The 25,433-nt window shown below is 38.8% G+C and overlaps 2 protein-coding genes across 3 annotated transcripts in view; one reads left to right on the forward strand and one right to left on the reverse strand.

The window, feature by feature from the left end:
• LOC106948572 (ras-related protein Rab-26-like) overlaps positions 1 to 21,703 on the forward strand; it is a 95,465-nt gene extending 73,762 nt beyond the window's left edge. The window contains exons 5-8 of the mRNA XM_015034326.1: positions 15,532 to 15,597; positions 16,665 to 16,721; positions 17,323 to 17,399; positions 20,744 to 21,703. Of these exons, the coding sequence (XP_014889812.1) occupies positions 15,532 to 15,597; positions 16,665 to 16,721; positions 17,323 to 17,399; positions 20,744 to 20,846 (303 nt within the window). The 3' untranslated portion in view covers positions 20,847 to 21,703. The remainder of the gene's footprint in view (positions 1 to 15,531; positions 15,598 to 16,664; positions 16,722 to 17,322; positions 17,400 to 20,743) is intronic.
• LOC106948585 (uncharacterized) lies at positions 3,975 to 10,631 on the reverse strand. Of its 2 annotated transcripts, XM_015034336.1 has the most exons (5): positions 10,497 to 10,631; positions 8,195 to 8,320; positions 7,649 to 7,723; positions 6,514 to 7,533; positions 3,975 to 5,424 (listed from the first exon to the last, which is right to left on the reverse strand). In XM_015034336.1, exons 3-5 carry the CDS (start codon positions 7,695 to 7,697, stop codon positions 5,354 to 5,356), a joined length of 1,140 nt encoding a protein of 379 aa, XP_014889822.1. In that variant the 5' UTR covers positions 7,698 to 7,723; positions 8,195 to 8,320; positions 10,497 to 10,631; the 3' UTR covers positions 3,975 to 5,353. The 2 variants fall into 2 exon arrangements, with proteins under 2 accessions (XP_014889822.1, XP_014889823.1); XM_015034337.1 differs by lacking the exons at positions 7,649 to 7,723; positions 10,497 to 10,631 and having other exon boundaries at positions 8,195 to 9,266.
• Positions 21,704 to 25,433: the final 3,730 nt, after the last annotated feature.

Raw genomic sequence — 25,433 nt, forward strand, 5'->3', positions numbered from 1 at the left:
CGCTACGCTGCAGCTAGCTCCACACCACCAAGCCTGCCGTGAATGCTCAGGCTAGTTAGCATTGGCACTGACGATGGCAGACAAAAAGGTTTCCTTAAACAGAAATGTATTTCTCCGCCATAAGCGCGTTGAATTAATTGCTAACTAGCCTCAGCAACTTGCCATTTTACGCTACAGCTAGCTCCAAAAAACAGCCTGCCGTGAATGCTGAGGCTAGTTAGCGTTGAAACCAAGACGGCTGATTAAACGTTTTCCTGGAATGGTAAATTGTTTCTCTGCCATCAGCACATTGAGCAGTCCATTTAAAAGCTCATTAGCGTTAGCAAATTAGCATTAGCTTAACAAAGGCAGTCAGTGCCTCATGGAAAGTTTTCCGTTTTTTTGCACTTTATACTCTATACTTTTTTTATTCCTGTGTTTAAAGAAAGCCACTTTATGTTGAGGTATGAGACGTTACATTTGTAATGTTTTAAGTTTACATTTTGTATCCAATTGAAGCTGCCATTATGCTTCACTGTTAAATGTACACATTAAGCCATCCATCTATTGCTTTGTAAGCAGATTCAGTCAAATCAAAATGTATTTTCTTGTTATGTACCTTAGATCATATCTAGAAATAAGATTAGAAGTTTGAACATTAAGTATGAGAACCCCTGATACAGAGGAATCCAGGTGTCTGAAGTCAGAACAATGGAATAAACAAGTTTATTCATTTTAAAAAATAGTGTTATTCTCAGGCGAGACATCAGAGGTGGAAGCTTGCCCTGTTTTCCCCACATATGCATGCTGGTGACCCGAAATGTGGCTTCACACTATGTGACATGTCATGCAGTCCTTCTTTTCCAGGTGTCACGGCATAAGAAAAATAGCGATTTTTGCTGTCAGTGCCTGTCACTGCAGCCTGCATTTAAAAAAGAAATAAAACATAGCAAGACAGTGGCTCAGTTGCTGTCAGCATGATTCTAAATGTACAAATAAATTTAAGGAAATAACAGATGAAATGCATTTTACAGTGTTTTTACGATCTGTGAATTTAGGTGGTATTTTTGCTTCTTGTTTCAAATTAAAACGCCAGGAAAAAATGCAACTTAACACTTTAACCCATTATGATGTTTAGTTTGCAGAATTAATGCTTAATGGAAAAGAGATATAGCCAGCATTTGTATTCTGCTCCTCTTACCTTGATAACCTTGATGAAGAAAATCCTGTTCAATCCAGTTGCCTTCAGAAGTAACAAAAAGAGAATATTCTCGTTATAAATACTGCCGTTCTATTAAGACATTAAATGTTGGTCAGGGAACATTAGTGAGAAAACATGAAAAACACAGCAGACACATCAGGGAGGAAATGAGCAGGTCACACGGAGGGTGATTGACAGCGCTTAGACCCACCTCCTGGCTCTGATTGGTTATTTCTAATTAGCACTGGGAGAAGGCAGAAGAGCACTTTAACATTTTCTACTCATTGTTCTCACAGATTATCTGTCTCATAACATAGTGTCAACATTGTGACAGTTTCAACAAATATTTATTTATTTATTTTAATAAAAGTTGCATACTACAGCTTCAAAATATATTAAAGTTTGTAGTTTTAACAAAACAAAATTGAGAATCCTTAACTGGGAGTTTATACTTTAACCTGACACTGATCAATTTTGTTCAGATGTGTAATTTTATATTCTGATTTTATTTTAATTTAGAATTAAAATAGACATGGAAGGAATCAGGAAACGGTAGAAACATCTCTGCTGGATGTCAAGATGAAACAATCAGTGGCGGCTTAAGATTTTCTACTGGCCCCTTTTCTCTTTTTACATTATTAGGATGCTGTGCTGCCTCTCAGTGATTGCTGACGGTACTTGTGGCACTTTCTAACATCTGTTCTCATTTGTAATCATGGCAAAGATACTTCTTTTATATTATTATTTAGCATGCAAGTGCAGCTGACTGAGCTTTTAAAATGATCCCACAGACACCTGGGAAAAGATTGAGCTCCTTGGCAGGTTAAGTAGCAGGAGCCAAACGAAAAAGGAAGGAGGAGAAATTTGAAACTATTTCTTCACATGATTGTCATGGTGATTAAGGTGTCTGGGAAGTAAATTAGTCCTTGAAGTGCCAACAATGAGAAGTGACAGAGCTGTAGGATCTTGACTGAACAGCAGAACCTCCTCACTTGGCTTTCAGACTGCAGACAGAGAGCAGCATGCTGGTTGGAGTCTGCAGGAAGTGATGCAGAGCATGAAGCATCGGTTTGGCCTCTGCAGCTCACAAAATGTATTTAAATCTAAAAACTCAGAGTCCCAGTGCATTCACAGCAGTATCTGGAGAATTCAACATCACCTCTTTTTGTCAACTCTTCTTATTTTGAATGAATTTCTCTATTTTCCTGATGTCATTTCCTTTTGAGGATTAATATTTTATTACACAATATAATTCAAAACTGAACCTCTCCCACATGTATGTCTTCTTCAGTCAGTTTATTTACTCGACTTAACAAATTTCATCATTAATTAACTAATACACTTATGAAAAGGAAGCAGGGAGAAGCACAATACTCTACAAACCTGTCCCTAAGTACAAAGCACATTTTCAGGGCTGTATACATGAAATTAACCATAGAAACTTCAAACAGTATATCATTCTCCTCTTTAACTCAAAAATATATTAGATTTAGTAATTTTTTCTTGTAAATGTTTTAAATGGATTTACAGTAGAGGATTTTTTTCCTACTCCTCATCCAAACTATTCCATAATTTTACTTCATGCACAGAAATGCACATTTACTTTGAAGTGGTACACAGTTTTACTTTTGAAATCGTACTTCCTTCTGTTTTTTATATTACTTGAGCCTCAGAAAATGGACTTTTGTAAATGGTTGTTTCCAGCCTGCTCTGATTGAATTTAGTTTTTTTATCGGTAAGTCATAGTGATCAGAATTAGAAGAAAGAAATGTCAGTGTGTGACGAATCTGTATGAGTTTTACTTTCTGAAATAAGGATCAATGTCAGGTGCGGTGGGTGAGAGGTGGTGAGGAGAGACGCAGAGACCCAGGTTGTAGAAGAAAATGATGAATTTAACGAAGATGCTCAAAACAGTCCAGATCAGGTAGCATGGCAGAGAGTTAGCACACAGCTAATTACCGGTAGCAACTGAAAACCTGAAGACTGAAAACGAGAGCTAGACCAACACAGGACTTTACAGTTCTACTGTGATGGCAGGCGGACAAATGACATATGGCGTACGTTTGACAAGGACCCGACAAGAGACGGAGACAACAGGTGGACTTAAATACACAGGGAGGGTAATCAGGTAACTAGACACACCTGGGAAGTAATCAACGGGGAAGACGCAGAGACTCACAGGAAGGAACTGAACACAGAAAACCCTTAAAAATAAATACACAGAAACACGGATCATGACAATCAAAACGTAACTTTTTCACAACATTCCAATTTTTTGTGACATACCTGTAAACAGCAGGTCCCGGACAATCACTACTAACGGTTAATTTCAGCGACTTCTGTTTTGTCTGAATTTAAAAGCAGAAAATATTTTCCACCAGAGTGTGTGCATCTTCAATAGAGTTTCCATCGAGCCAAGAAAATTCAACGCCCGATCCGATGTGACTCGCACCTGAAGTAAACCCAACGTATTATAATTCAGATTTTACTGCTTTTGTTTTTAGATCTCCATTAATGTTAACATTGTAACTTCTCCCATTTTTAGCTTTTATCAAATCAAGTTTATTTGTATATCACATTTCAGCAATAAAGCAGTTCAGAGTGCTTTACATCATAAAGACACAAAAAATACAGAACACACTGAAGCATTACATTAGTAAAAGCCTTTCTGTTGCTTTCTATCTGGTCATTTGTTGTAACATCAGGATGAGTCAAGTGCAAATCATCTGGGATGTGTGACTGATAGGAGCCGAGACACATGCTGCGTCTCAACTTCTGCACCTTACTTTCTTGACTTCCTCAACCTATCTTGTCCTATCTTCACCTCTATTTAAACTAAGTAGATTAACAGAACTCTGTATTGTGCATCCTCATTTGGTTGGTCATGTGACAGTGATGCAGTGTAGGATTGTGGAGAGTTTAACTGAAGCAGTGATGAAGTCAGTGTTATTGGTTTTTTTTAATCGTCAAAAGGATTGTGAAACATTCATAAAATGTATGCATCAGTTAATATTGGTTATTTACCATAACAGCAATATTAATTTTGGATATTGATATCGGCCCAAACTGTCAAATCGGTGCATCCCTGGTAACTTTGGTGAGGCATCCAGTCCTGGGAAGGTTCACCACTGTTCCATGTTTTTTATGTTCCAAATACGTTTCCACACCAATGAAAGCTAAAATATTTGGTGATGAGGTTAAAAAGCGAAGGAAATCTTCCAGGCTTCACCTTAATATGTGCAATATGTAGCATGATATTTAGGTAGAGACTGGTTTTCCTCCTCAGATGCTTCTGTCAGAGTAGAGGTTTTGAACATAACCGCGTCTGAAGCTTGTTTAAAGTTTCATTGTCACTTTATGAGGAAGCCGCGGGGCAACAGACAGCTTCATACGCTTATTAACAAGTTTCTTCTCCATAAAAAGGTTCTTTACAATCTTATCACCCACTCTGGGTTAGTGGGTCCTGAATGTACGGGAATTAAAATGTGGATGAGGATTAATGTGTTAATAACATTTCTGTGGTTATCTACACCTCCCAGAGCTGCAAACCTATTACATTATGAAGAAGAATTGTATCCCGCTAGGAAGGCCAATGTCAGATTTATTGTAAACTCGGGTTGTGCACATTTGGATTTAGTTTGAAATCTTATTCATAAAAAGCTCATTTTTGCTGGATAAATTCACTATTCTCATGTCCATGTTGTTGTTTTTAATAATAAAGGGAATCTGCTGTTTTTCATACACATAATCTGACATGTCGACAAACAGTAGTTAAATCACGATGCCTCGTTATCTTTGTTTCAGACTTTTTGTTCAACTCAGATGAGGTAATTGCATATAAACAAATTTTACTAAATTTAATTCAAAAGTAATTGCATACCTGGGCTTGTCCAAACATTTTCAGTCACACCAATAATTTTCACAAACAAAACACAAACTGCAATTGTAAGACGGCACAGATGCTTTGGGGGTGGGGGAGTAAAATATTGAAGTAATGAGACATTTTTGTTTTCAACAATTTCAGCAATATTAGTCCTTAGAGCATAAAACCATAAAAAAAAAAAAAAAAAAAAAACTTGACTGAACGTGTCTTTGGGAACACTTTGTTCTCTCGGTTTCACACCCCGTGGTCGTAATTTGTGAAGCTGAGGAGGAGACTCTTCAGTTATCTCCTCACATTTCACGGCCGGGGGAAGTGCGGGGTTCACCTGTCCTGTTGCAGACGTTATCAAGATGCAGCTCGGCTGAAAGAAAGTTAATGCTGTTAGCATTGATTTCAAGTGTTAGGCCGTCTCTTTCTTCTCTTCACATCCTAAAGAAAATCATTGGAAGTTAATCAGGATGAAAAACACTCTGGGCTGTCCACTTTGTTGTGGGGGCAAACTGCAAAAACTGCCTCATGCATCATTTATAATTTTGTATGTATTTATGTATTTATTTCCAAAAAAGCTTGACTTCATAGGATAATGTGATGTTTGTGGGCGAGGAAACTGACATTAAACTTCCAAAATTGTAACAGCGTCTTCAAATTTTCAACTCTGACTGTAAAATGGATTTAAAGCAGCTTTCTCAGTGAGTATTTCACAATAAATATTCTTCATTCAGAAGTTTAACTCAGAGGTGTTACTAATTATGCTGCCCTCAAAGTAAAACACTTCCTACCTTGCTACAACCCTCATAAATGTTACCAATTGACCTGAAATTTTAGAATATTTCAGAAATAAATGGTTAAAAAAAAGAAATATTTTCACAGACATGTTTAAAAATAATCAGTTTGTAGAATCACAATCAGTCTGTAGTCTACAATCAGTTTGTAGAAAATGAAGAAATCCTCAAAGAGGTTGAAAAAGTTCTGCATATACTGATATCACCAGTAGATCGACAAACATATTTTTTATACCTAAATTAAATGAAATTCTAATTACGGGGTTTCTGCAGAGCTAAATGACTGCTAATGTGATGCCAGCATTGGAGCAGAAGGGAATCTAAAAGTTACATAATGAATGTTCTGAAGGACTGGAGTAGGGCAACCTTGTCTTATACACAGATGTTTCTTCAGCTGAGGAAACGGTGACCAACCTAATGCTATTTTATAAAATTGTTAAACAGCTTTTATCTTGCTGAAATTAGCTAAATCTGGGGATCCATCTGAGTGTTGCCCTTCCAGCACACTCAGGATTTTGTCATGTTTCCTTATACCCATAACGTCATCTATCATCAAAGTCATTGCAGTACACCTCTTGCTGGATTAATAAATAATAATGAACTAAGCGGTAGATAACAAATTGCATCCTTTACAAGATTGTAAAAGTTTATTTCTATGTGCAACTCACCCGTTTTTGTGGCACACATGTTGTTATGGCCCTTATTGTGCCAGTGTTCAGACGTTGGCTTCATTGCAGTGATCTTGTTGATGTTGACTGTAACCGGCCTGCGAGGCTGCCGCGAACAAGCAATCAGCTGCGCTATTTTCCTGGCCATGGCCGTCTTCTCTGGAACAGGGGGCGGTATTTTCCGAGGTGAAGCAGTCACTCTTACCTGGCTTTGACCCGGCTCATCAAAGACGTCGTCCGATTCATCGGAAAGGCTAACTCGCCGGAGATGCACGGCATGGAGCTGCTCAAGAGTCACCACAGGCAGAGTCTTCCCGAGCAATTTCAAGAAGGCAGAGGACTCGGAGTGGTGGCGGCGGGAAGGTTTGGGTCCGAGTGCAGGTTTGGTTTGAGACGAAGGCTCCGGGTTTGGAGATCTGAGAGTAGGGAGAGTGGGGAGAGGGATTTGCAGAGACAGCCTCTTGGTGCGGTTCTGAGAGGAGTTAGACCTGGATTTGGGTTGTATTTTCCATCCTAAAGGATCTGGGCCGATGATGACGGATGTGGGAACAGAAGTTGGGGAACAACAGGAGGAGGTGGAGGAAGAAGAGGAAGACGTCGATGAAAAGATCCCAATGGTGGGGCATGAGTATCGCTTGAAAGACGAATGCGAGGATGTCTCTAGTCGCAGAAGGGAAGCAGTGCGCTGAGGAGGGTCGGGTTCCTTCTTGTTCTTCCTCACCATGATGACAGGCGGTGTCTGGCATTTACAGAAGTCAACTGACCACCGTCTCTGATGAGAGCGAAAGCTCACGTTGGATGTCGAGACCGTCAAGTTCGGTCTCTCTCTGGGGACGTGGCTGCGTGTTGTTGGACATCTTGGCCCTGGACTCTCTCTGCTCTGTGCTCTGATGCCGACGGTATTTACATGACACACTTTTTCTCTCATTTTAACAGAGCTGTGACAAGCAGAGGCTATATCTCCCGTGGAACATTTCTTCATCTTGCTTGGTTGAGTGGAACCTTGATGTGAAAAGAACTCTGAGTAGAAACACAGAGAATAAGGAAAGGGTGTGTTCAGGATGTTTTGCATCTAAAAAGAGGAACAGCAGATACCCATCTGGACTTGTTAAAATAAAGTTTCAAAACCACTGACTTTTCACAACAGGAACTCTTCCAGGAGTGGCAACACATGTCCTAAACATTGTACATCAGACAAACCACACCTTTCCTAATGAGAAATGACATGCCATAGATAAACGCTTCTCTTTAAATGAAGAACATTTTAGAACCGTTTTAATAAAAGATTCACTGTGACTTTTGAAGTCCGCAGTCAAACAATAAGTAAAAAATATTTACTGTATACTCTAAAATGATTTTAAAGAAATCCATTCGATTCATTACTTTAACTTTGTTGATGCTGATCTTTCCTTGAAGTTTGTTCTTTCTTACATTTTACAAATGTGTACTTCTCCTGATTAAAAAAAAAGAACTAGTGTAGTAGAATTGATCAGTAGAAACATGTTCAGCAAATGTTAAATATGTAAATGTGAGGGCATTTTTGACAACACATTTTAGTGAGCACTTACTCCTTTCATAGTCATAAATTCAAACTTAAAATAAGAATATCAAATATTAAGGTTTATATCAAGCTTACACTTGATTGTGAAATGTAATATATCAAACGTGAGAAGCTGTTTACCTGCAGCGCTGTCCTGATCTCAGTCTCGACTAATCTCTTCAGAGCTTTTGTCAGTAACATCCCCTCTCCGTCTTGGTCTCATAGCGGTCCACCCAAATCTTACGACAACTTCCTGAAAGTAACACCCTGAAAACCACAGATGCCTCAGTTCTCACACCGTCACGTAATCACATCTCACAAACACGGTTGGCAAACAGCTGTTGCTGTCGTACCGTGAAGCAAGTGTGTGAAGGCCTTTAAGAAAGACATTTCCTAGGGTTGTTGTGACATATACAGATGTGATCAGGGTCTCACCTTAACAACTCTGACTCAGTTCTTTTATGAATCACTAGCAGTTTCACATTCTGTATCGAAAAGCCATTACAGAGAACTGGATGTTCTCTCAGTCTGTGGGGCTTATTGGCAGCAAAGATTTTGCTGCTTTGCATTTTGAATGCCTTCTCCGCATGGTGTTTACATTTAAGTGCTCCCTGTCATAAGGCCTAAATGATTAGACATTTGCTTTCACACATTTCATAGCTTCTTTCTGCTACACAAACTCTGTTCCAGCTGCAGGCAGAAATGTTTACAACACCAGCAGGGCGTCTCCTGGGGAGGTGATCTTGCCAGGCAGTTGCGATATTTACATGATTTTTAGTCCAGTTTTTTTTTTTTTTTCTTTTTGCAAGAAGTCAAAAGATTGTTTTGATATAACTTTATAAACAACCTATCACACCACCCATCTCCTGGTGCAGTCCTTGGCCATGACTACTGCCAGGTTCTACTAACAGGCTCTCCTAACTGGTCTCTGGAGCCAGCCTGTGCTTTGACATATCTGCCACTGGCACATCTGGTCTTCAGTCAGCCTAAAAGAGAATAGGTGTGTTCATTGAGCTGCACTTTTCTTTAGCTGTCCGTACCTATTTCAAGTAACTAATGTTAGCCTGCAAAGTGGTTAATGGAAAAGACTCTCTCAACCTGACTGTTCTCGCAAAGGTTAGTGTCTTATCTTACTCCGGTTGTCAAGGGTTTGAAATCTAGCAATGTCTATGCCGCACTTAAAACACTCCAGACTCTGTCATGCGATGTTAATACTAAGTTGTATCAGAGCTGGGGGGTCACTGTCTATCGTCCAGAAACTCTTGCAGACCTAGCTGAAGACCTAGCCTTAAAAAGCTCATAGTTCGCTCTGACGTTACCTACATTGTTCTATCCTCACCTGCAAGTCGCCTTGGATAAAAACATCTGCCAAATGTAAAAACATAACCAGCTTTCTTCTTATATCATAAATGCTCATTTTGGGATATTTGTTTGTATGACTGTATGGGGAAAAAAAACTTGAAGTGCTTTCCTGATTTTTTTTTTATATATGCCTTTTCTTGTGCTTGAATCTCAACATGAAAGTTTCTAGGTAGTGGTCAGGTAAAAATGTGATAGCTGTTAGCATTTTATTGCTAACAGCTATTGGGAATGCCAGCCCATATTAATATATTTTTATCTGCTGTATTCATTTAAATGCTAAGCTTTTACTGAGTTGCCATAAAATCTCAGTCAATACGTTTGTCTAGGAAAGAGACTGTGTTAATCACTCAAAGTCTGAGCCGTTGTTGATGAGACGATGTTAAGTTGATGGCAGCAGTAGCTCAGATGTCAGGTGATGAGCCCTTCAGTGAAGGAATTTTGGATATTAATGGGAAACAAGTGGTAGTTTAACTTAATAGTTAAACAGTGAAAAACCTAAATCATCTTTAGGAGTCCATTTCTGAAATGTTTTGCTTTTGGATTTGTTGTCATTTTCTATATTGATTCTATAACAGTCATTTTGGAGGAGATTGTATTTAAAACTTCAACCATATTTGGCAAGTTGATGAATGCAACGTGGGGTTGGGTCCTGCTTCAGTTCCAAACTGGGCTCACTAGGATGAGACAAAAAGGGTTCTACGAATATGATAGAGAAAACTCAAAATATGAATGTATGTCAAATGTCAACTCGGTGAACATTGAGATCCCATTTTAGTAATTTGAACCATAAAGGATGGAGGTTTTGTAGCAATATGCAAATTTCTGACTTCTAGAAACCCGTGAAATCTCAATTGGCCAGCAATAACTTGATAACTTGATAATAAGGTGGGTGAGTACTGCAGCCCTTTAACTGCTTCTGGCCATTCCTCCCTCTCTCTTTCTCTTCTTCTGCTCTGTCTGTGCTCAAAAGTCATTGTGTCGAACTGGAAGCTGTGCAAACGTCCCAAATCTGACAGCGAGTCACAAAGCATCACATGTAAACCCGGCCAAACACGTGTCCTCGGCGCATCCCGCCTCATACCGTATGCGTTCTGACTCCGCGTGTCGACAGCCAGTCCTTTTGAAGTCGGATCACTTTCAGCTCCCAAACTGGGGTTCCTTCCCCCTCCACTTCTCACCTAATCCGCCCCCAGGCTGCCGGGATCTTTAAAGGCTGCGTGAGTAATTGGCAGGTCTGTGTGTTGTTGGGGGGTGTGGGGTCGGGCTCTGCACCATTGATCTTAGTGTAATGAAACGATGTAAAGCTCTCGGGATACTGTAAACCTGCACACGAGGGGGAGGGATTACTGCTGATCTGAGAGCTCTTTTTTTGATGATTCACACACTGAACACTAGAGGAAGACAAGTGTGTGTGTGTTTGTGTGTGTACACTATACAGAACCTGTGTTTAAGAGAAAGCTCTGACCTTTTTTCCTGTTTCTTTCAATAGCAATGAAATATGTTTGCTCCCTGCTAGCAAGAGTCAATATGTGCTTATTGATGCTTGAAATGGTAACGGCAGCTCTCTGTTCAGCTCACCGTCTACACTTGATTTGAGTGTTTCTTTCATTTTAGTGGACTGCACATCATCCAGTAGGGCACTCTGCTTTCAATGTACTTAAAGATGGAGGAGATGGAGAGAACAATAGGCCCAGAGCAACTTGGCACTCAAATCTGGTAGAGAGACATTGTGTTTGAAGCTTTTTGTTCATGGTGTTAGAACTCAGAAACCGGCAGAGCTAAAACGGATAACACAGATTTGAGGTCTGTTCCCTTGTCATTTGGTCGGTAGAATAAAAGACCTCAGATTTTTGTTTGTTGAAGGGAAGCGTGAAAGCTGGAAGGCTGTCAGGATCGAGAACCTTCTGTGGGAATAAAAACGGTTCTTTCAACTGTGTGGTAGATGTAAGCTGGGTGATTGCTATAAACATTTACCAGAGAATGCTCAACTTCCATGTTCCAGATTGTGTTCAATTCAGTTTATTTATGTAGCACCTGTTTGCAACAAATGTCGTCTCAAAGCATACATGTGTTCCAGTCGATCCCAGTTATCAATCAGAATACTTCTGTTTTTCTTAATAGAAACCAGCATACCCTGATCAAACTCCAACTTGACTTTTACACAAACCCACACTCGCACATTATCAGGATTAACAGGATAATGACAGGAAATCAAACTATTCATCATCATCCGTGGACAGAAAATTACACAAGATTGAAAGTTAATGAAGTCCATAGCAGGGCACTCTTGGATCCCGTTGGACTCATTATTTAGTATCTTGTCCTTCAGATAGTTTTAAGTAGAAGAAGCCCATCTTTCAAGGAACACAAAATAATAAATTAAGCCCCTTTTCTCTTCTTAAGCAGCTTCTACAAGTGTGGAGAGGAAATGATTGCATTTCCATTCATCCATCCATTCAGCCTGGAGCGCCTCACCAGGGAGGCGTCCGAACTAGATCCTAACATAGATCCTCCTAGATAGTTTAACATTGTCCTGCTGGAAGGAGAATATTTGTTGATTTCTTGGGTCATAATTGATATCTGGTGTGAACTTTGTCAATGACTCCATTAAATATATTTTAGTTGGAAAAGAAAACTGTTTAGCTATTTTCATGGCAGTAAAATCTTGCAACTCCTTTCAGCATTAAGTATTAAATTGTTCCCTTGACATAAATTAGATGTTTTCTTCACTCCTGAATGGAGATGTTAAATGATGCCAGATTGTTCTGTGTTCACTTCATGTTTATGTAAAAATAAATAAATAAATAAAATAAACATAGGTTGTTTTAGATCTTTATTTATACGTAGCAAAAAACTCAAAATCTTGCCAAGTATTTTTGCTCTAGTTTCTTGTGCAAATAACTTAAAAGTGACTTTTCAGGATGCCATAGGAGGTTGTTTTAAGTCTGCTATATCTTGCTGAAAAGTCACTTGTAAGTTAGTTTCATCTTATTTTATGCATACTAAGATATTTGCATTAGAAACTAGACCAAAAAATACTTTGTAAAATTGTGTTTTTGCAGTGTAAAACACTTTAAAGAACTATATATCACTTCCTTCCACTAAACATTCTGGCACTGTTTCGTATTAATCTGTCACTATCTGTTATCTATCACATGAAATCCATTGAAGTTTTTGAGGTCTGATTATTTTTTCAAGGCACTAAAATGGTGTCTTGGAAACGCTGAGCTGAGGAAAGGTTTTGCATATTTCTCTTTTCTCTTAAGATTCCACCACAGTGATGTCTGTCCTTCTTTCACACATCACTAAAGTTCAAAAAGATATTTTAGTTTCTCCTCAGAACTCTGTGATAAAAGCTCAGTACAGCTATTTAAAGGAAATAACAGTGTGAGATTATTAGGCCATATTTTTGTCAGAGTAATTGGCATCCTGAGGTAGAGTTTTCTCTCTCTCTCTCTCTCTGGGTTTAATTTTGTTGCACCTCTCGCCACCGTGCCAACAAACTGTCAAATTGCTCCCTAATCAGCTTCAGGTAAACATGGAATCGTTGGCTGGATGTGAACCCAAACCTAAACATTACGAACACACACTGCTGCTCATCCCTGCCACCTCCTCCTCCTCATCAGTAGAAAGTATTGCCAGGGCTGACATATTAAAATACACATTGCTCAACCAAGGCTGCAGCTGAAAAAGAGAAGAAAAAAAACTCTTCCAGGAAATCTTTTTTTGGTTCTTAACTGGTGCCAAACCTTAATGTTATATTTTTTTATTTGCATCTGTCTTGAACAGGTTATGCAAGCAGAAAGCAGCTGGAAAGTTAGTTACACAAAGAACAAATAGCAGATAATGTGATGTTTTCAGTGTTTCAATCATTTAATTAAAAAAAATCCACTGAGAAGCTTTGTTTGGGACTAATTATTGAAACAAAGGTTAAAACAAAGCAGAAAAGGGGGAAAAGGTGTTTCATCTCTTTTTAGATCAAACACCTTTTTAGATTTGTGAAAGTGGAAAGAAACATGTAAAATCTTGCACTGTATTGTTTTCCGTGATCAAACAGACCAAAGAATATTTTACCTTCTTACACTTCAAAACACATTGTGTATAACTGAGGTGAGATGACGTCGTCTTTAATTGGTAAATATTCTGCCAACTTTAGCTTTCTGGTTTTTATTTTCTAGAAACAACTGAATGATGCAGTCATGATGGAAACTACCATCATGACCTCTAAAGGTCTAACGTAGCTTTGCTATATGGCTTTCTGAATCTATCTCAGCGCTTTCATCCACTCTTCCAGAAAACTTTAAATTATAACTTAACTAAGACATTCTCTTAAGGTTCCACCACAGAATTATACAGTAGATTGGTCAGTCAGATCAATTGATTGTTTTCTGTTAACTTGATAATAACTTTCAGAATTTGCAGCTGGTTTTGTGGCGTAAGAGTCAGATACATGAATTGAAATAGTCTATTAAAGAGATGTCCAAATCCGTTCCTCAAAAGATACCATCCTGCAACTTTTACATATGTCCCTGCTTCAACACACCCCTGATCTATTTCATCATCTGTCATAAAAGCGAGTCTTTTGTTAACTGTTGTACAGTCTGGTCATCAATAATATATCAAGTGAAACAAATAAACGCTGAAAGAAAGCATGAAGTTTTCAGGATTCCAGAAGCCATTGGCTCAAACTTGACTTTTCATGTTGTCAAAACTTCAAACATGGAAAGTATTATTATTTTGAAAGCCCCTTAAGGCAGAGTGATGGGGTGGTATTTCCTAAATGACCAGAACCCTGCTGCAAGTCCCCCCGAGAAGAAACAAATCTCCTACCACAGTAGGAGGGATCAACCTCTGAATGTCTGTCTTTAGTCAGTAGCTGGAAGCGTTGCAGAGGCTTCATGCTGACTGCACTTCCTTTTGTTGTTGTTTTGGATTTTCAGATAGTTTTATATCTCAAGGTTTTGTACAAAACAAGTTTGATAACTTCCCTAAGATTGTTTCACATTGAAAATGCAGTACTTGGATTAGAGTTGAGGGTGTTTTCACACCTGATAGTCCAGTAGATTCGGTTCTATTGAGTTGCATAACATCAACATTTTCAGCTGGTGTGGTTTGCTTTTGCAGTGGTCTTCAGTCCGCTTGCAATTTGAACTGCATCAGAGTTCACTTCAATCAGACAGAGACCTCGGTTTGTAGGCGGAACAGAGTTCACTTGCATGTTCACACCTCCCCAAACGACCAGACTTTCTAGGCAAACAAACTAGAGTTTGATTAAAGCGGCCTAAGCAGGGCTGGTGTACACGCACCCTGTATCTTCAATAATCTCCACACTAAGGAGTCTCCAAACCTGATGAGAAGGAAAACAAAAGGGCAGGAAATAGTATTTAAAAAGTAAAAGGTCAACACATGAAGCACGGTTTAAGCAGGATACAAGTTCAAGAGAAAACACAAGATTCCATTGAGGCTGAAGCAACTTTGACATGCTAGTTGCCATAGCTACTCATCTCTTTGCATTGCCATCCTGTTTTGTCTCATCTCTTACACCGAAACATACAAAACACACTTCACCTGTCTCTTAATTGGTGCAGTGGAGTATTTCCAAGTGCATTTATTCATTTTTCCACGTGAATTTAATTATGTCATACAAGCTGAAGAACTGGACCAATACTAATTAGATCTGGAGATACAACAACAGTTTGTCTTCGTCTTTGCTAGTCCTGTTAGTCTTAAATCTGTCATTACTTTCTTTGGGTTAGAAGTACTCTTCATAATGCATTTCAAAAGGTTGCACCTAAAGGTTGAACGCAGTCCACAAATAAATGAGAAGTTTTCTAGAGAGAGCTGAGTGAGTGGAAACCAAAGACTAACAAGAGCAAAGGAACTCTGTAATTGGAAGGAGATGGATGGACCGAGATACAAGAAGAAAGCACACGGGTTGCTGACGATCAGAGAACAACAAATGCGTCTTTTGTCTTTCTCTTCATGAAACAATCCTCACAAGCCTTCATCCTCGACTCTCCTCTTCATCACCGCTGTCTCCGTCTGTCATCCCTGGTTCGTCCTTTTGCTCCCTTTTTCATTTCTTTCCCTAATCTTTGCTCTGTTTTCATCCGCAGGCGTGGCTGACGGAAATTCACGAGTACGCCCAGCAGGACGTGGTGGTCATGCTGCTGGGCAACAAGGTGAGGCCTTGTTGGCAACACTGGGCGATGGATGGGCAGATGGACTCGGAGGGTGGCCGGGAAGGCTCATGGAGGAGGAGGAGGGTGTAGAGAGAATGGGAGCGCCAAGGCGGACCCGTGAATGCAAACGGGTGACCAAACGGTGTAAAAGGAGCAACAACACAGTGACTGTGGATTTCATGATATAACTCTCTAGTTTATTTATTTAATTCATTAATTGGAATTTATTGTGGCGATAAATCAAAATTCTTATCATGATAAGAAGCGTATCACGATAAATGATGAACAGTACGATAAACGTCCACCTCTGCTTTACACTATATTCACTCAGGAATTGGTGCTTTAAGCAAAATGAGCAGGTACAGCTGGAAAATGAAAGCTTGTCATCAGAGCAAAGCACCCAGTTCTCTAAAATGTCTAAACTCATTTTGAATTTGATAAAACTCAGTGGAGCGTCACCAGCAGAGGGCGCTATAAACCATCCTGCGCTGCGGAAACTTCACACTGGGCCTAAAGAAAGTCGGTTCTGTGCCTCTCCACTCTAAAGATCTAGAACATTGATTTGAAAAAGAGATGGAAATTTGACCTTAACTCAAAAATGAACAAATGGCAACAGAACAACCTGAGCCTCGGTATTATGCTTCCATCCTGGAGACACCTGTGGGTATCGACTACAAATAACAACAAATACAGAAACAAATTTTGCTTGACGATAACTTGACCAAGAAATTATAGTAGTAATCTTCTTTAGCGATTATCTTTTGTGGCTTAGAAATTGAAAGAGAATTTTAAATTCTAGTATTCTGTAAGCTAAAATATTCCAGAAATAATGACAAAAAAAATTCTACGTGAAATAAATTTTTGGAGTTTTACTGTTTGAGACAAATTCTTGAAATAAAATTTTGCATTTGGTGTATTTATCTGCACCAGTTAAATACATTTGAGTTAACAACATTCTGTACACGTTGTTTGGTATTTTCTAAAATAAAATAAAAAGTTGCATATTATTCTCACATTGTGTCGGCGCTGAGACTATCAGAGCAACCGCATGTTGTCGTGTTTTCCAGGCCGACTCCACACATGACAGAATGGTGAAGCGAGAGGAAGGAGAGAAACTGGCCAAGGTGAACCTTCTCCACTTCACACAGGAGCTTTCTGCTCTGCTCCATCTTCTGGCACAAACACCCTCCGTCCTTAGTCTGTGTGTCATTTCTTGATTATTCTGTTAAATTACACATTTGGTAGCCCTGCATAATGCTGTTATTATCATAAACGGTGGCGCCTTGCTAAATGAATTACCCCGGCCGTTTCACTCAGAGAACCTCTGAGGATAAATTTGAATTCACGGGGAGGAAATCTGGCCGAGCCTCTGCAGATGTCGGGACGCCGTTCTCAGCTGGAATATTAAGACAGTTTTCGCTTCCACAAAATCATATTTCCGTACCTGGGAGCACTTTTCATAGACTCTGCTTGGAAATAAAAAAAAATAAAAAAAATAAAAAAAGAAAGCGAAAAATGGCTCAAGGCCAGAAATATCGACATGTTTTCAAAAAGAGGTTGAGTTATTGCCGCTAATTTTCAACTCCATCATGCCTCTGCAGGTATTTTAAACCCCAACCATCAAACAAAGTGTGCATTAATAAAGACCTAATCATTTCCAGGGTTATTTTCTCCCCTCACTAGATTTCCGTCGGCATGCTAAAAGCAGTCGTGTTTCCTGTGCAGGAGTTTGGAGTGCCCTTCATGGAGACGAGCGCTAAATCAGGAATGAATGTGGAGTTGGCCTTCACCGCTGCGGCCAAGTGAGTCACACAAATACAGAGGCCCAGTATGAGCCGCACCAAGTCAAATGGTATCTTGAGTTTCATAGAAAACACTCGTTTGTTGCTGCTGTTGTACAAGTATTTATTCCAGTTCAGCTGAAGCAAAACCATGGAAATCATCCTGCTGTTTCCTCCTGGCTCAGAGAAAATAAAGGAGCTTTACTGATTAGGGACTTGATGTGAGTAGTGACCAGAAAACACCCCCACCACCAGGGGGCAGCATGAGAACCGCTGGGATTCTTACCAGTATTTAAAGTCATATTTCCTCCTCCTCAGAACACTTTGGTGCCTGTAAATATGCCTGGACGGCCTTTCACAGAAACACTCAAATTTAAAGAATAGCAGGACAGAATATGGGAGTGATGTTATGGTTGTCATGGTAAAGATGTTTAAAAACTTTAATGTGCTTAATATCAAGCTTAATATCTCTACATTTATTCAGTGACATTGATCAAAGTCCATGTTTGGTATGTAAACGCTGTCTGGTGGTTGTTATGGAAACGGTTTGAACAGGAGATGCCACTTTTGCTCAGATTTTTATATTTAATAATACTGTAATAAGACACAAGAAAACATTTAGCTCAGAGGAGTGGAAAGAGTGCAAACGTGTTTACTCAAAACAATTTCAACGTGTTAAAATCTTGTAAAGTAATTAATCAGTCCTGGAACCTTTTGTATTTGAGCGTTTCTGGTATGCCCATAAATCTGATGCACTAGCGAGATCTGTGATGGACGACAAAGCTGCTTCTGTTGGTCTACTGAGGGTTAATTTTGCTTCAAAAAACAATCTGATTGGATGCTGAAAGAGATTATTGTGTTGAAGTTGTGCTAAAAGGAGTTAGCATATCAGCGAAGCTGCTCAAGCCTAAAATAGCATCTCAATGCTAAACATTAGCATGTTGCAGCAGCACATGCTAATGTCGGCATCCACAGTTCATATTTCTGAAGAAAGATTTTCTCAAAAAAGTTCCATGACTTATAAGTTTCCAGAGGTGTGCGATTCTGAAGATTTTGGTATTGATCCGATACCAAATAAATACAGGCCTGTATCGCCAATACTGATACTTTTTTATTTATGTCTAATATATCATCAAACTTCTGACCAGTCAGTGGGGATTTTTATGGTTATTCATTTTCTTTGAATGATTTTGTTCCAATCTATGATGAAATCTGGACAGTTTATAGGCGTTGTATTAATATGATAAACAGTAACGATGTAAAAACTAAATTGTGCACCTTTTTTACTGTATAAACAAAGTGCAAAATAAAATTTGAGTTGAGAAACCAACTTTATTTTTCAGATTAACTGAACAACACAAATCAAACTGTAAAAATAAGTCAAAAGCACAGAGGGTACTATTTCAGCTGTGTGTGTGGGTTTTTTTTTTTTTCTTAATGTATAATGTCAGGCAGTTTGTGTGGGAGCCGTTTCCCTTTTATAGCCTCGTTATGGTAACAGGCCGGCATGCTGAGACGTTGCCAATAATAGACTCGCTGTCTGGCACACAATCCTTCTGCAAATACAGAATATCAAATCTGATCCGTTCATCTCCTCGTCCTCCAGCTCATGTTTGCTGCTTCATAGCTTTGCTTCGCTCATCTGTTTTGTCACAGTTAAATCTCCACTTTGTCACTTTTTGTTATTCGCTCCGATCGCGTTAGGGTTGGGAAAGCAACCAAAAACAGAGCAGGGGAATGTAACGTGTATTAGTGAGAATAAATAACCCATTTTTTATTCACATTTTTAGCTAATATACTGCTCTAATATTAAAGCAGTAATCAAAACATTCATTTCTGTGTCGACAAAAGCATCCTGCACTCCTGTTCAATATTAGGTTAAAAACTCATCAAGCTCCTGGTTTCTGCGTCTTAATGAGCTAATTTCCACGGTAACCACGGGTGGGTTGCTGGCACGCACCGCCAAATACAGACCTGGAGGGCTCAAAGGTTCAGGAGGTGGTGGTATATCAGCTCCATTAGTTTGAAATTATTACGTTTTTTTTCAAGGCAGGTCAATAAAGGAAGTGCGGAGACTCCTAATGAGACACAAATCTACCATGAAAGAAGCTCAAAATGACAACAAAGCAGCTCATAGGGACGCAGATGGTACAAAGACATGCAAACAGAGGAGAAAAGTTTTCTGTTGGAATAACCAGATCGCTTTTATGCCTCAGAATTACGAAGGGAGTTTTCACGCAGTCTGCAGAACATCGCTGTTATTTACCACTAAACAACAAACCACTTCAATATTTTAACTGACTCACTGATTCACTGCCAATACATTCAGGTCAGGGAGTTTAGCAAATAGATCACATTAGAGGTTCAGAATAAAAATAACTCCAAAAACAGACAGATACACATACAGAATGGAGACCAAATAGATAATCACAGCAATATAAATTAGACTATAATGAAAAACATTCTATAAAAGGACATTAACTTCAATATATTAAGCAACATATACAGAAACGCATCCAGTCAATACAGCACAATTTTGGATCAAGAATAATCAGTCAGTAGAGTTGTTTTAATGTAAATAAGTTCTTAAAGCTGTATTAGCATGATGAGGCATTTTTCCCTAAAACAATTGAATGGTTTGGTCATGAAACTTAACCAGCAGTGGAAACAATTACAGTTTGATAAAGAAAAACAAGTTTCAAACCTGGAAATGATTCCACAATAAATCCAGATGAAGTACAGACTTCAAATGAGCAGATTTTACCTATAAAACCTACATGTAGTCTGGTTAGCTTCAAGTGGCCATCTTTGACTGATTCCACAGGAAACTGAGTGAGTGTGTTAGAATAAATGTGGAAGGTGTTCAGTATTTTTTCCTAATTTACTATACTTGTTTGAAAAGGAGTGATGAGTAGCTTACATTGTTTTGTTTTTTAATTCCCACCCCTTTATGTTATTCTTCAATATACCGTTATATAAAAAATACATCCATAAATATATACATATGTGTATATTTATCTGAATCATCTAAAAATATCCCAAATTATTTTACTGTTTGTGTATCCATCTTCCATATAACTATTTAGAAATATTTCTTTTCAACCTTTTACTTTCGAATATATTTAGTTACTTTAGTCATACAGTTCTACATGTGCTTTTATTCTTTTTAAAACTCATATTTCCCCTTAAATCACATACTCCTTCAACTTCCTGCTTTTCCACTAACTTGTGATTATTGAAAATGTACAAATGATGGAGATCTTTGCAGAAAACCTACCAACACACAAGTCGGACATTAATTGTTCACTCTGACTCCGTGTGTGTGTGTGTGTGTGTGTGTGTGTGTGTGTGTGTGTGATCACCAGAGAGCTGAAGCACCGGACCATGAAGGAACCAGACGAGCCAAAGTTCCAGCTGCAGGAATATGTGGACAAAGAAATGAGGGTCGCTGGCTGCTGCCGGACCTAGACTGCACCCGGTGTGTTGATCATGTCGGTACTGAACGCAGCGAAAGAAAGCAGGGATCTTATCATTATTATTATTATTATTATTATTGATACTATTATTATCATTACACTACACAATAAGCTAGAGTATGCGTGTGCCTGGGAATGTCCCTCTTACTTTCTCAGTGACTATAAGGCCAACTCCCATAACTCATCCATCTGCTGCAACTGTGAATGTAAAATAACTTGTGCATGTCCACACACACACACGTGCACACACACACACACACACACACACACACACAGGCGTTTCAGCTCAGTTCACTGCCTGCAGAATCTATGTTGCCCAGATTTTCATATGTGATGTACATATTTTAAAAATTACAACTCATTTTGTCTTTTGGGAGCTCAGTGGCAGAATTCGGTGGTCATGATGTTGTAGTTTATCAAATCAACAGAATCGGATCAAACTCACTGATGCAGCTAATCAGCCGTTTCTAAAGTCACTGTGTCCTCTTCTTGTACAGTATCTAACCTGTTTTATTGATATATGTGAAACTTGATCTGAGCCTTTGTCCGTATTTATGTGCTCTACATTTCATATTTGAAGACGTGTGATGAGATTCGACACTAAACGGCATTCAGTTTCTCTGTAATTTTGACCCCATATGAAATGTAAAGAAGCGCATCATCAGCAAAAGACTGTACTCTGCACTTTATCACAACAACACAGAGGAGAGAGGGGGATTTCATGAGATGTCCAACTTATTTCTGATGGCTTCAAATGCTATGAGTGTATTTTTATGGGCATAAAGTAAATAACTGGGTATTCTGTGTAAAGGTTGACTGTAATAAAAAACGTCTGATTTCAAACCTCTTTCATTAACCTTAGTGGAAATTACTTTTACATTTCACTTAATTTACTTTACCCGCCGTCATGTAACCTGTAGAATAGATTGGAATAAAGTCAGCATCACCTTAAAGCTCAGGCTACGTTCACACAGCAGGTACTGATGATCTTTTTTTTTTTTTTTACGTTGAAATACCTTTTTATTTTTATTTTTGCGAAAAAGAACTCGTACCATAAATGAATTGGGACCACAATCAGACTTCAGTGTGAACAGAAAAAGAACTTCTAATGAAGACGTCTAACAGCAGCGCACCGTTTACGGACGTAACAGGATGAAGTAAGCTAATAAAAAGAAGTCACAATTAACGTCAACGGCGTTTAGTAGAGCATTGAGTGTGACATCTGTGGAGGAATCTGATTGGATGTGGAGTCAGGAATGAGAGCGGTGAGACTGTGATGCTCTTCACTGATGCACACGTCTTTCGTAATGGCAGAATTCGAATCTTCCATCATTGTTTACATCAAAGTTTACCACGTCTGGCAGAATTAAAACACCAGAATGACATCAAAGTTGGATCAAATGCGAAATGACCGTTCAGTCTGTGGATGCCATGAAAACAATCTGATGCACATCTGATTTGGCACCACATGTGGAACAGATGTGATGTTTTGTAGGGTGACAGTATCTGAATTGGAGCGTTCAGATGGCGGTGTTTGACGTGGGTCGCATACAGGCAAAAAACGTCCGATTTGGGTTGGTTCAGGCTGCTGTTTGAACGTAACCTTGGAGTGCTGTGGGATTTTATCTGTATGAAGTTCATGAAAATACTTCAGAAATATCTATTGTTTGAATGACAGATCCTCTATCAGAGCAGGTTTCTTCTACATTCCTGTTAGAGACCGACAGACCTCTACTCATCAGGTGTGGCTAGATCCCATGGCATACGCTCATATCCTTCCTAAAACAAACAATATTCACTTTTCGTGAATCAGATCACAATTCAAATTTGACTCATGATGCTGGGCAGCTGAAATGAAAGCTAAGGCGTTGGCGGCTGCTTTCAGACTGGCTTTAAGAATTGTTAATGTCCATTACGATAGTTTCTAGAGTCTTTCAGTTTTTGTATAACGTTTGTAGATTTGTTTTGTTCCTCTTGGTGGATGAGAGTCTGAACCTGCAACCAGAATCACTGAAGAAACAGCTGGAGTATTGAAGGTTCCTCACTTTAAGGAATGTTTGTTTCGGCTTTTATCTCCAGCTGAGTATTTTTCCACAGATGAAGTGGATCTTTGTCAAATCAGTGCCGGATGACGGTTGTTCTTCAGATGCATCAGAAAGATGCCTTCATGTTTATTTTTTTCTGATGATTGAAGCACTTTTTGTGTACATGACAGGTTTTCTTTTTTTTTCTCTCTGAATCTGAAAGAGGGAAATAACTTAACTTGTGGTCTTGTAATTTGTATCTTGCAATTATTTATATTGTAAATTGTGTTGAAGAATAAATTCTGTCAGATTCTTCCTGTGAATCGTTGGTGCCATCTTCTGGTAGCAGACCGGAATTACAGATTTTTCTGGGACAAATTGTGTTTCTGCATCCTGTAGAAAAATAGATGATTATTAGATTTTTACAGTACAAGCAGGGTGAAAAACCAACCTAGTAAATAAATTAGTAGTTAGTAGATCAGCAAATATAAACCCTTACATAAAATAAAGCTGGACTGGAGAAAGGTGAAAATGTACTTTTCTAAAAGCTGAAAGTTTTGGAGGGTTTTAAGTCCAGAACAATATTATTCGTAGCTAATTTAAAAGGTATTTGTACTCATAACTGAACCAGTTTCACTGATTGTCAAAAATCAGACCAGTCTTGGTTTGCCAACAACTTATTTTTATCTAAAGATTTCACTGTACATGAAATCTTGTTTTAGAGCTGCATTTAAGGTAGATGACACATTATGAAATTTATATTAATATAATAAAATAACACAGTAGAAATGGTTTTCTAAAAGTTGCAGAGGACAAACAACGTGGACCAGTGACTGACAACTTGCAACTAATTTAGAACATAAACTGTCCTGCTTCTAAACACTCTGGCTTTTTTCCATCCAACTGTGATGCAAGTTGACTTATTGCATGAATAAACTTATTCACTAGTGATATTTTTTTTCACATTAGCAGAATATTGACAAAGTTTTGTACATATTTTTAATGGAAGTCCAGCTAAAGTGTAATTATGTTCGATGTCGATGCTACACATGAATTTAACAAACAGGAAGTAGAAACATTTCAGAGCTTTGTGCCTCTGGTAAGGCACAGACCCAGAACGGATTCGACAGAGGTTCTTTCTATCTCCCCTTTTGTGCATTGACTCTTTTTCGGGAAGATCCTAAAACCACCTCAAGCAAAGTGCTAACCTTTTTTTTTTTTCGAAATTTCAAAATGTGCATAAAAAACCTTGAATGCCTGGCTACTGAGAAGCTAAAGGACAGAAGCTCTGTTGTATCAGAACTAAGCTGAATTTCAGTGCTGTCAGTAAGGCATCTTTCTTTTAATCCTATCTCGATGTAATTTAGCTAACAAACCTGAACAAGCCTCAGATTCTCACATGTTCCTTAAGTTCTCTGATGTCAGGTCATCCACAGAGCCACAGACGGCTGATGTTGAGAAGGATGTAGCAGAGAGAGCCAGAAGGACGGACACAACGATGATGCAGCAGCGAGCCAACCAAGACACCAGGAACAGTGTTGAGTTGAGTCGGTCAATGAGTTTGAGCGGCTCCTTTAAAAACCTGACTGCTTTCTTTAATTCACTCTGACCGTCTTTAATCAGTTTATTATCTGTGGCCTGAAATTGCTCTGGGACTCAGAGTATTGCACATTATGCAATCAATTCCCAGAAATCTTGTTCTGATGTGAGAAATTTCCTCTTACAATTACCGTGATGTGTAATAACAACGTGAACATGCGCAACGGAGCTAGAAAAGACAATTAACACTTCAGCTACACACTTAGCTCTCCCCTTCTGTTTCAGGTTATTTCCATCTGAATCTCTGTCTTAGTGTTGGTAAAGTCTGTTCAAAAATGCATCCAAATGTTGAACTTGATCAGGAATGCGTACGTACACACCAATTAATTTTTTAGAGTGCTGGTTATTTCTACTTTTTGTATTTTTTGCAGCTGCTAATGTGCCATTGCTAGCCAGCTAGCTAGCGTTTTTTACATCCATCTTGGGTAAGTGCAAATTTATCCCCAATTTATCATGTTTTGTACATTTCTGTCATGACGCGTATTAAATTTAATTCATAATTGTCTTACGTTTTAAATTTGAGTTGGTCAAACTTGTAGAAACCCCGGCTAACCTGACAAAACTCTTTTACCCAAAGTTCAGGAGCTTTAAAATTGTTGGGTGGTTGTTTAAGACACTTTTGGTTTTAATGTATAATTTTCTCACATGATAATCATAATGAGATGTATATCTATATCTATAGATATATTGAAAAAACAGAACATCAATATTGTGTAAATAACAGGCTCTGTTGTAGGTCTAAGCCATGCAGGTGCATCAGTCAGGATGACAAACAGCCAGTTGGTTCATCCCTGTGTTCTCCGTCTCCAGGAAAATACCCGACACATAATCCAGGCAGGCAGGAGGATCCGAGTCTGTGGGCACCGTTGGGTTGAGTTGACCCGGAGCGACGATGCAGAACGAACCGCAGGAGCAGGAACCTTTTTGCACGACAGTCTTTTGTTTTGATTGGCTTA

The sequence above is a fragment of the Poecilia latipinna genome, unplaced genomic scaffold (assembly GCF_001443285.1).
Source record: "Poecilia latipinna isolate Pla-1442-1.1 unplaced genomic scaffold, P_latipinna-1.0 Scaffold295, whole genome shotgun sequence".
Classification (NCBI taxonomy): Eukaryota; Metazoa; Chordata; class Actinopteri; order Cyprinodontiformes; family Poeciliidae; genus Poecilia; species Poecilia latipinna.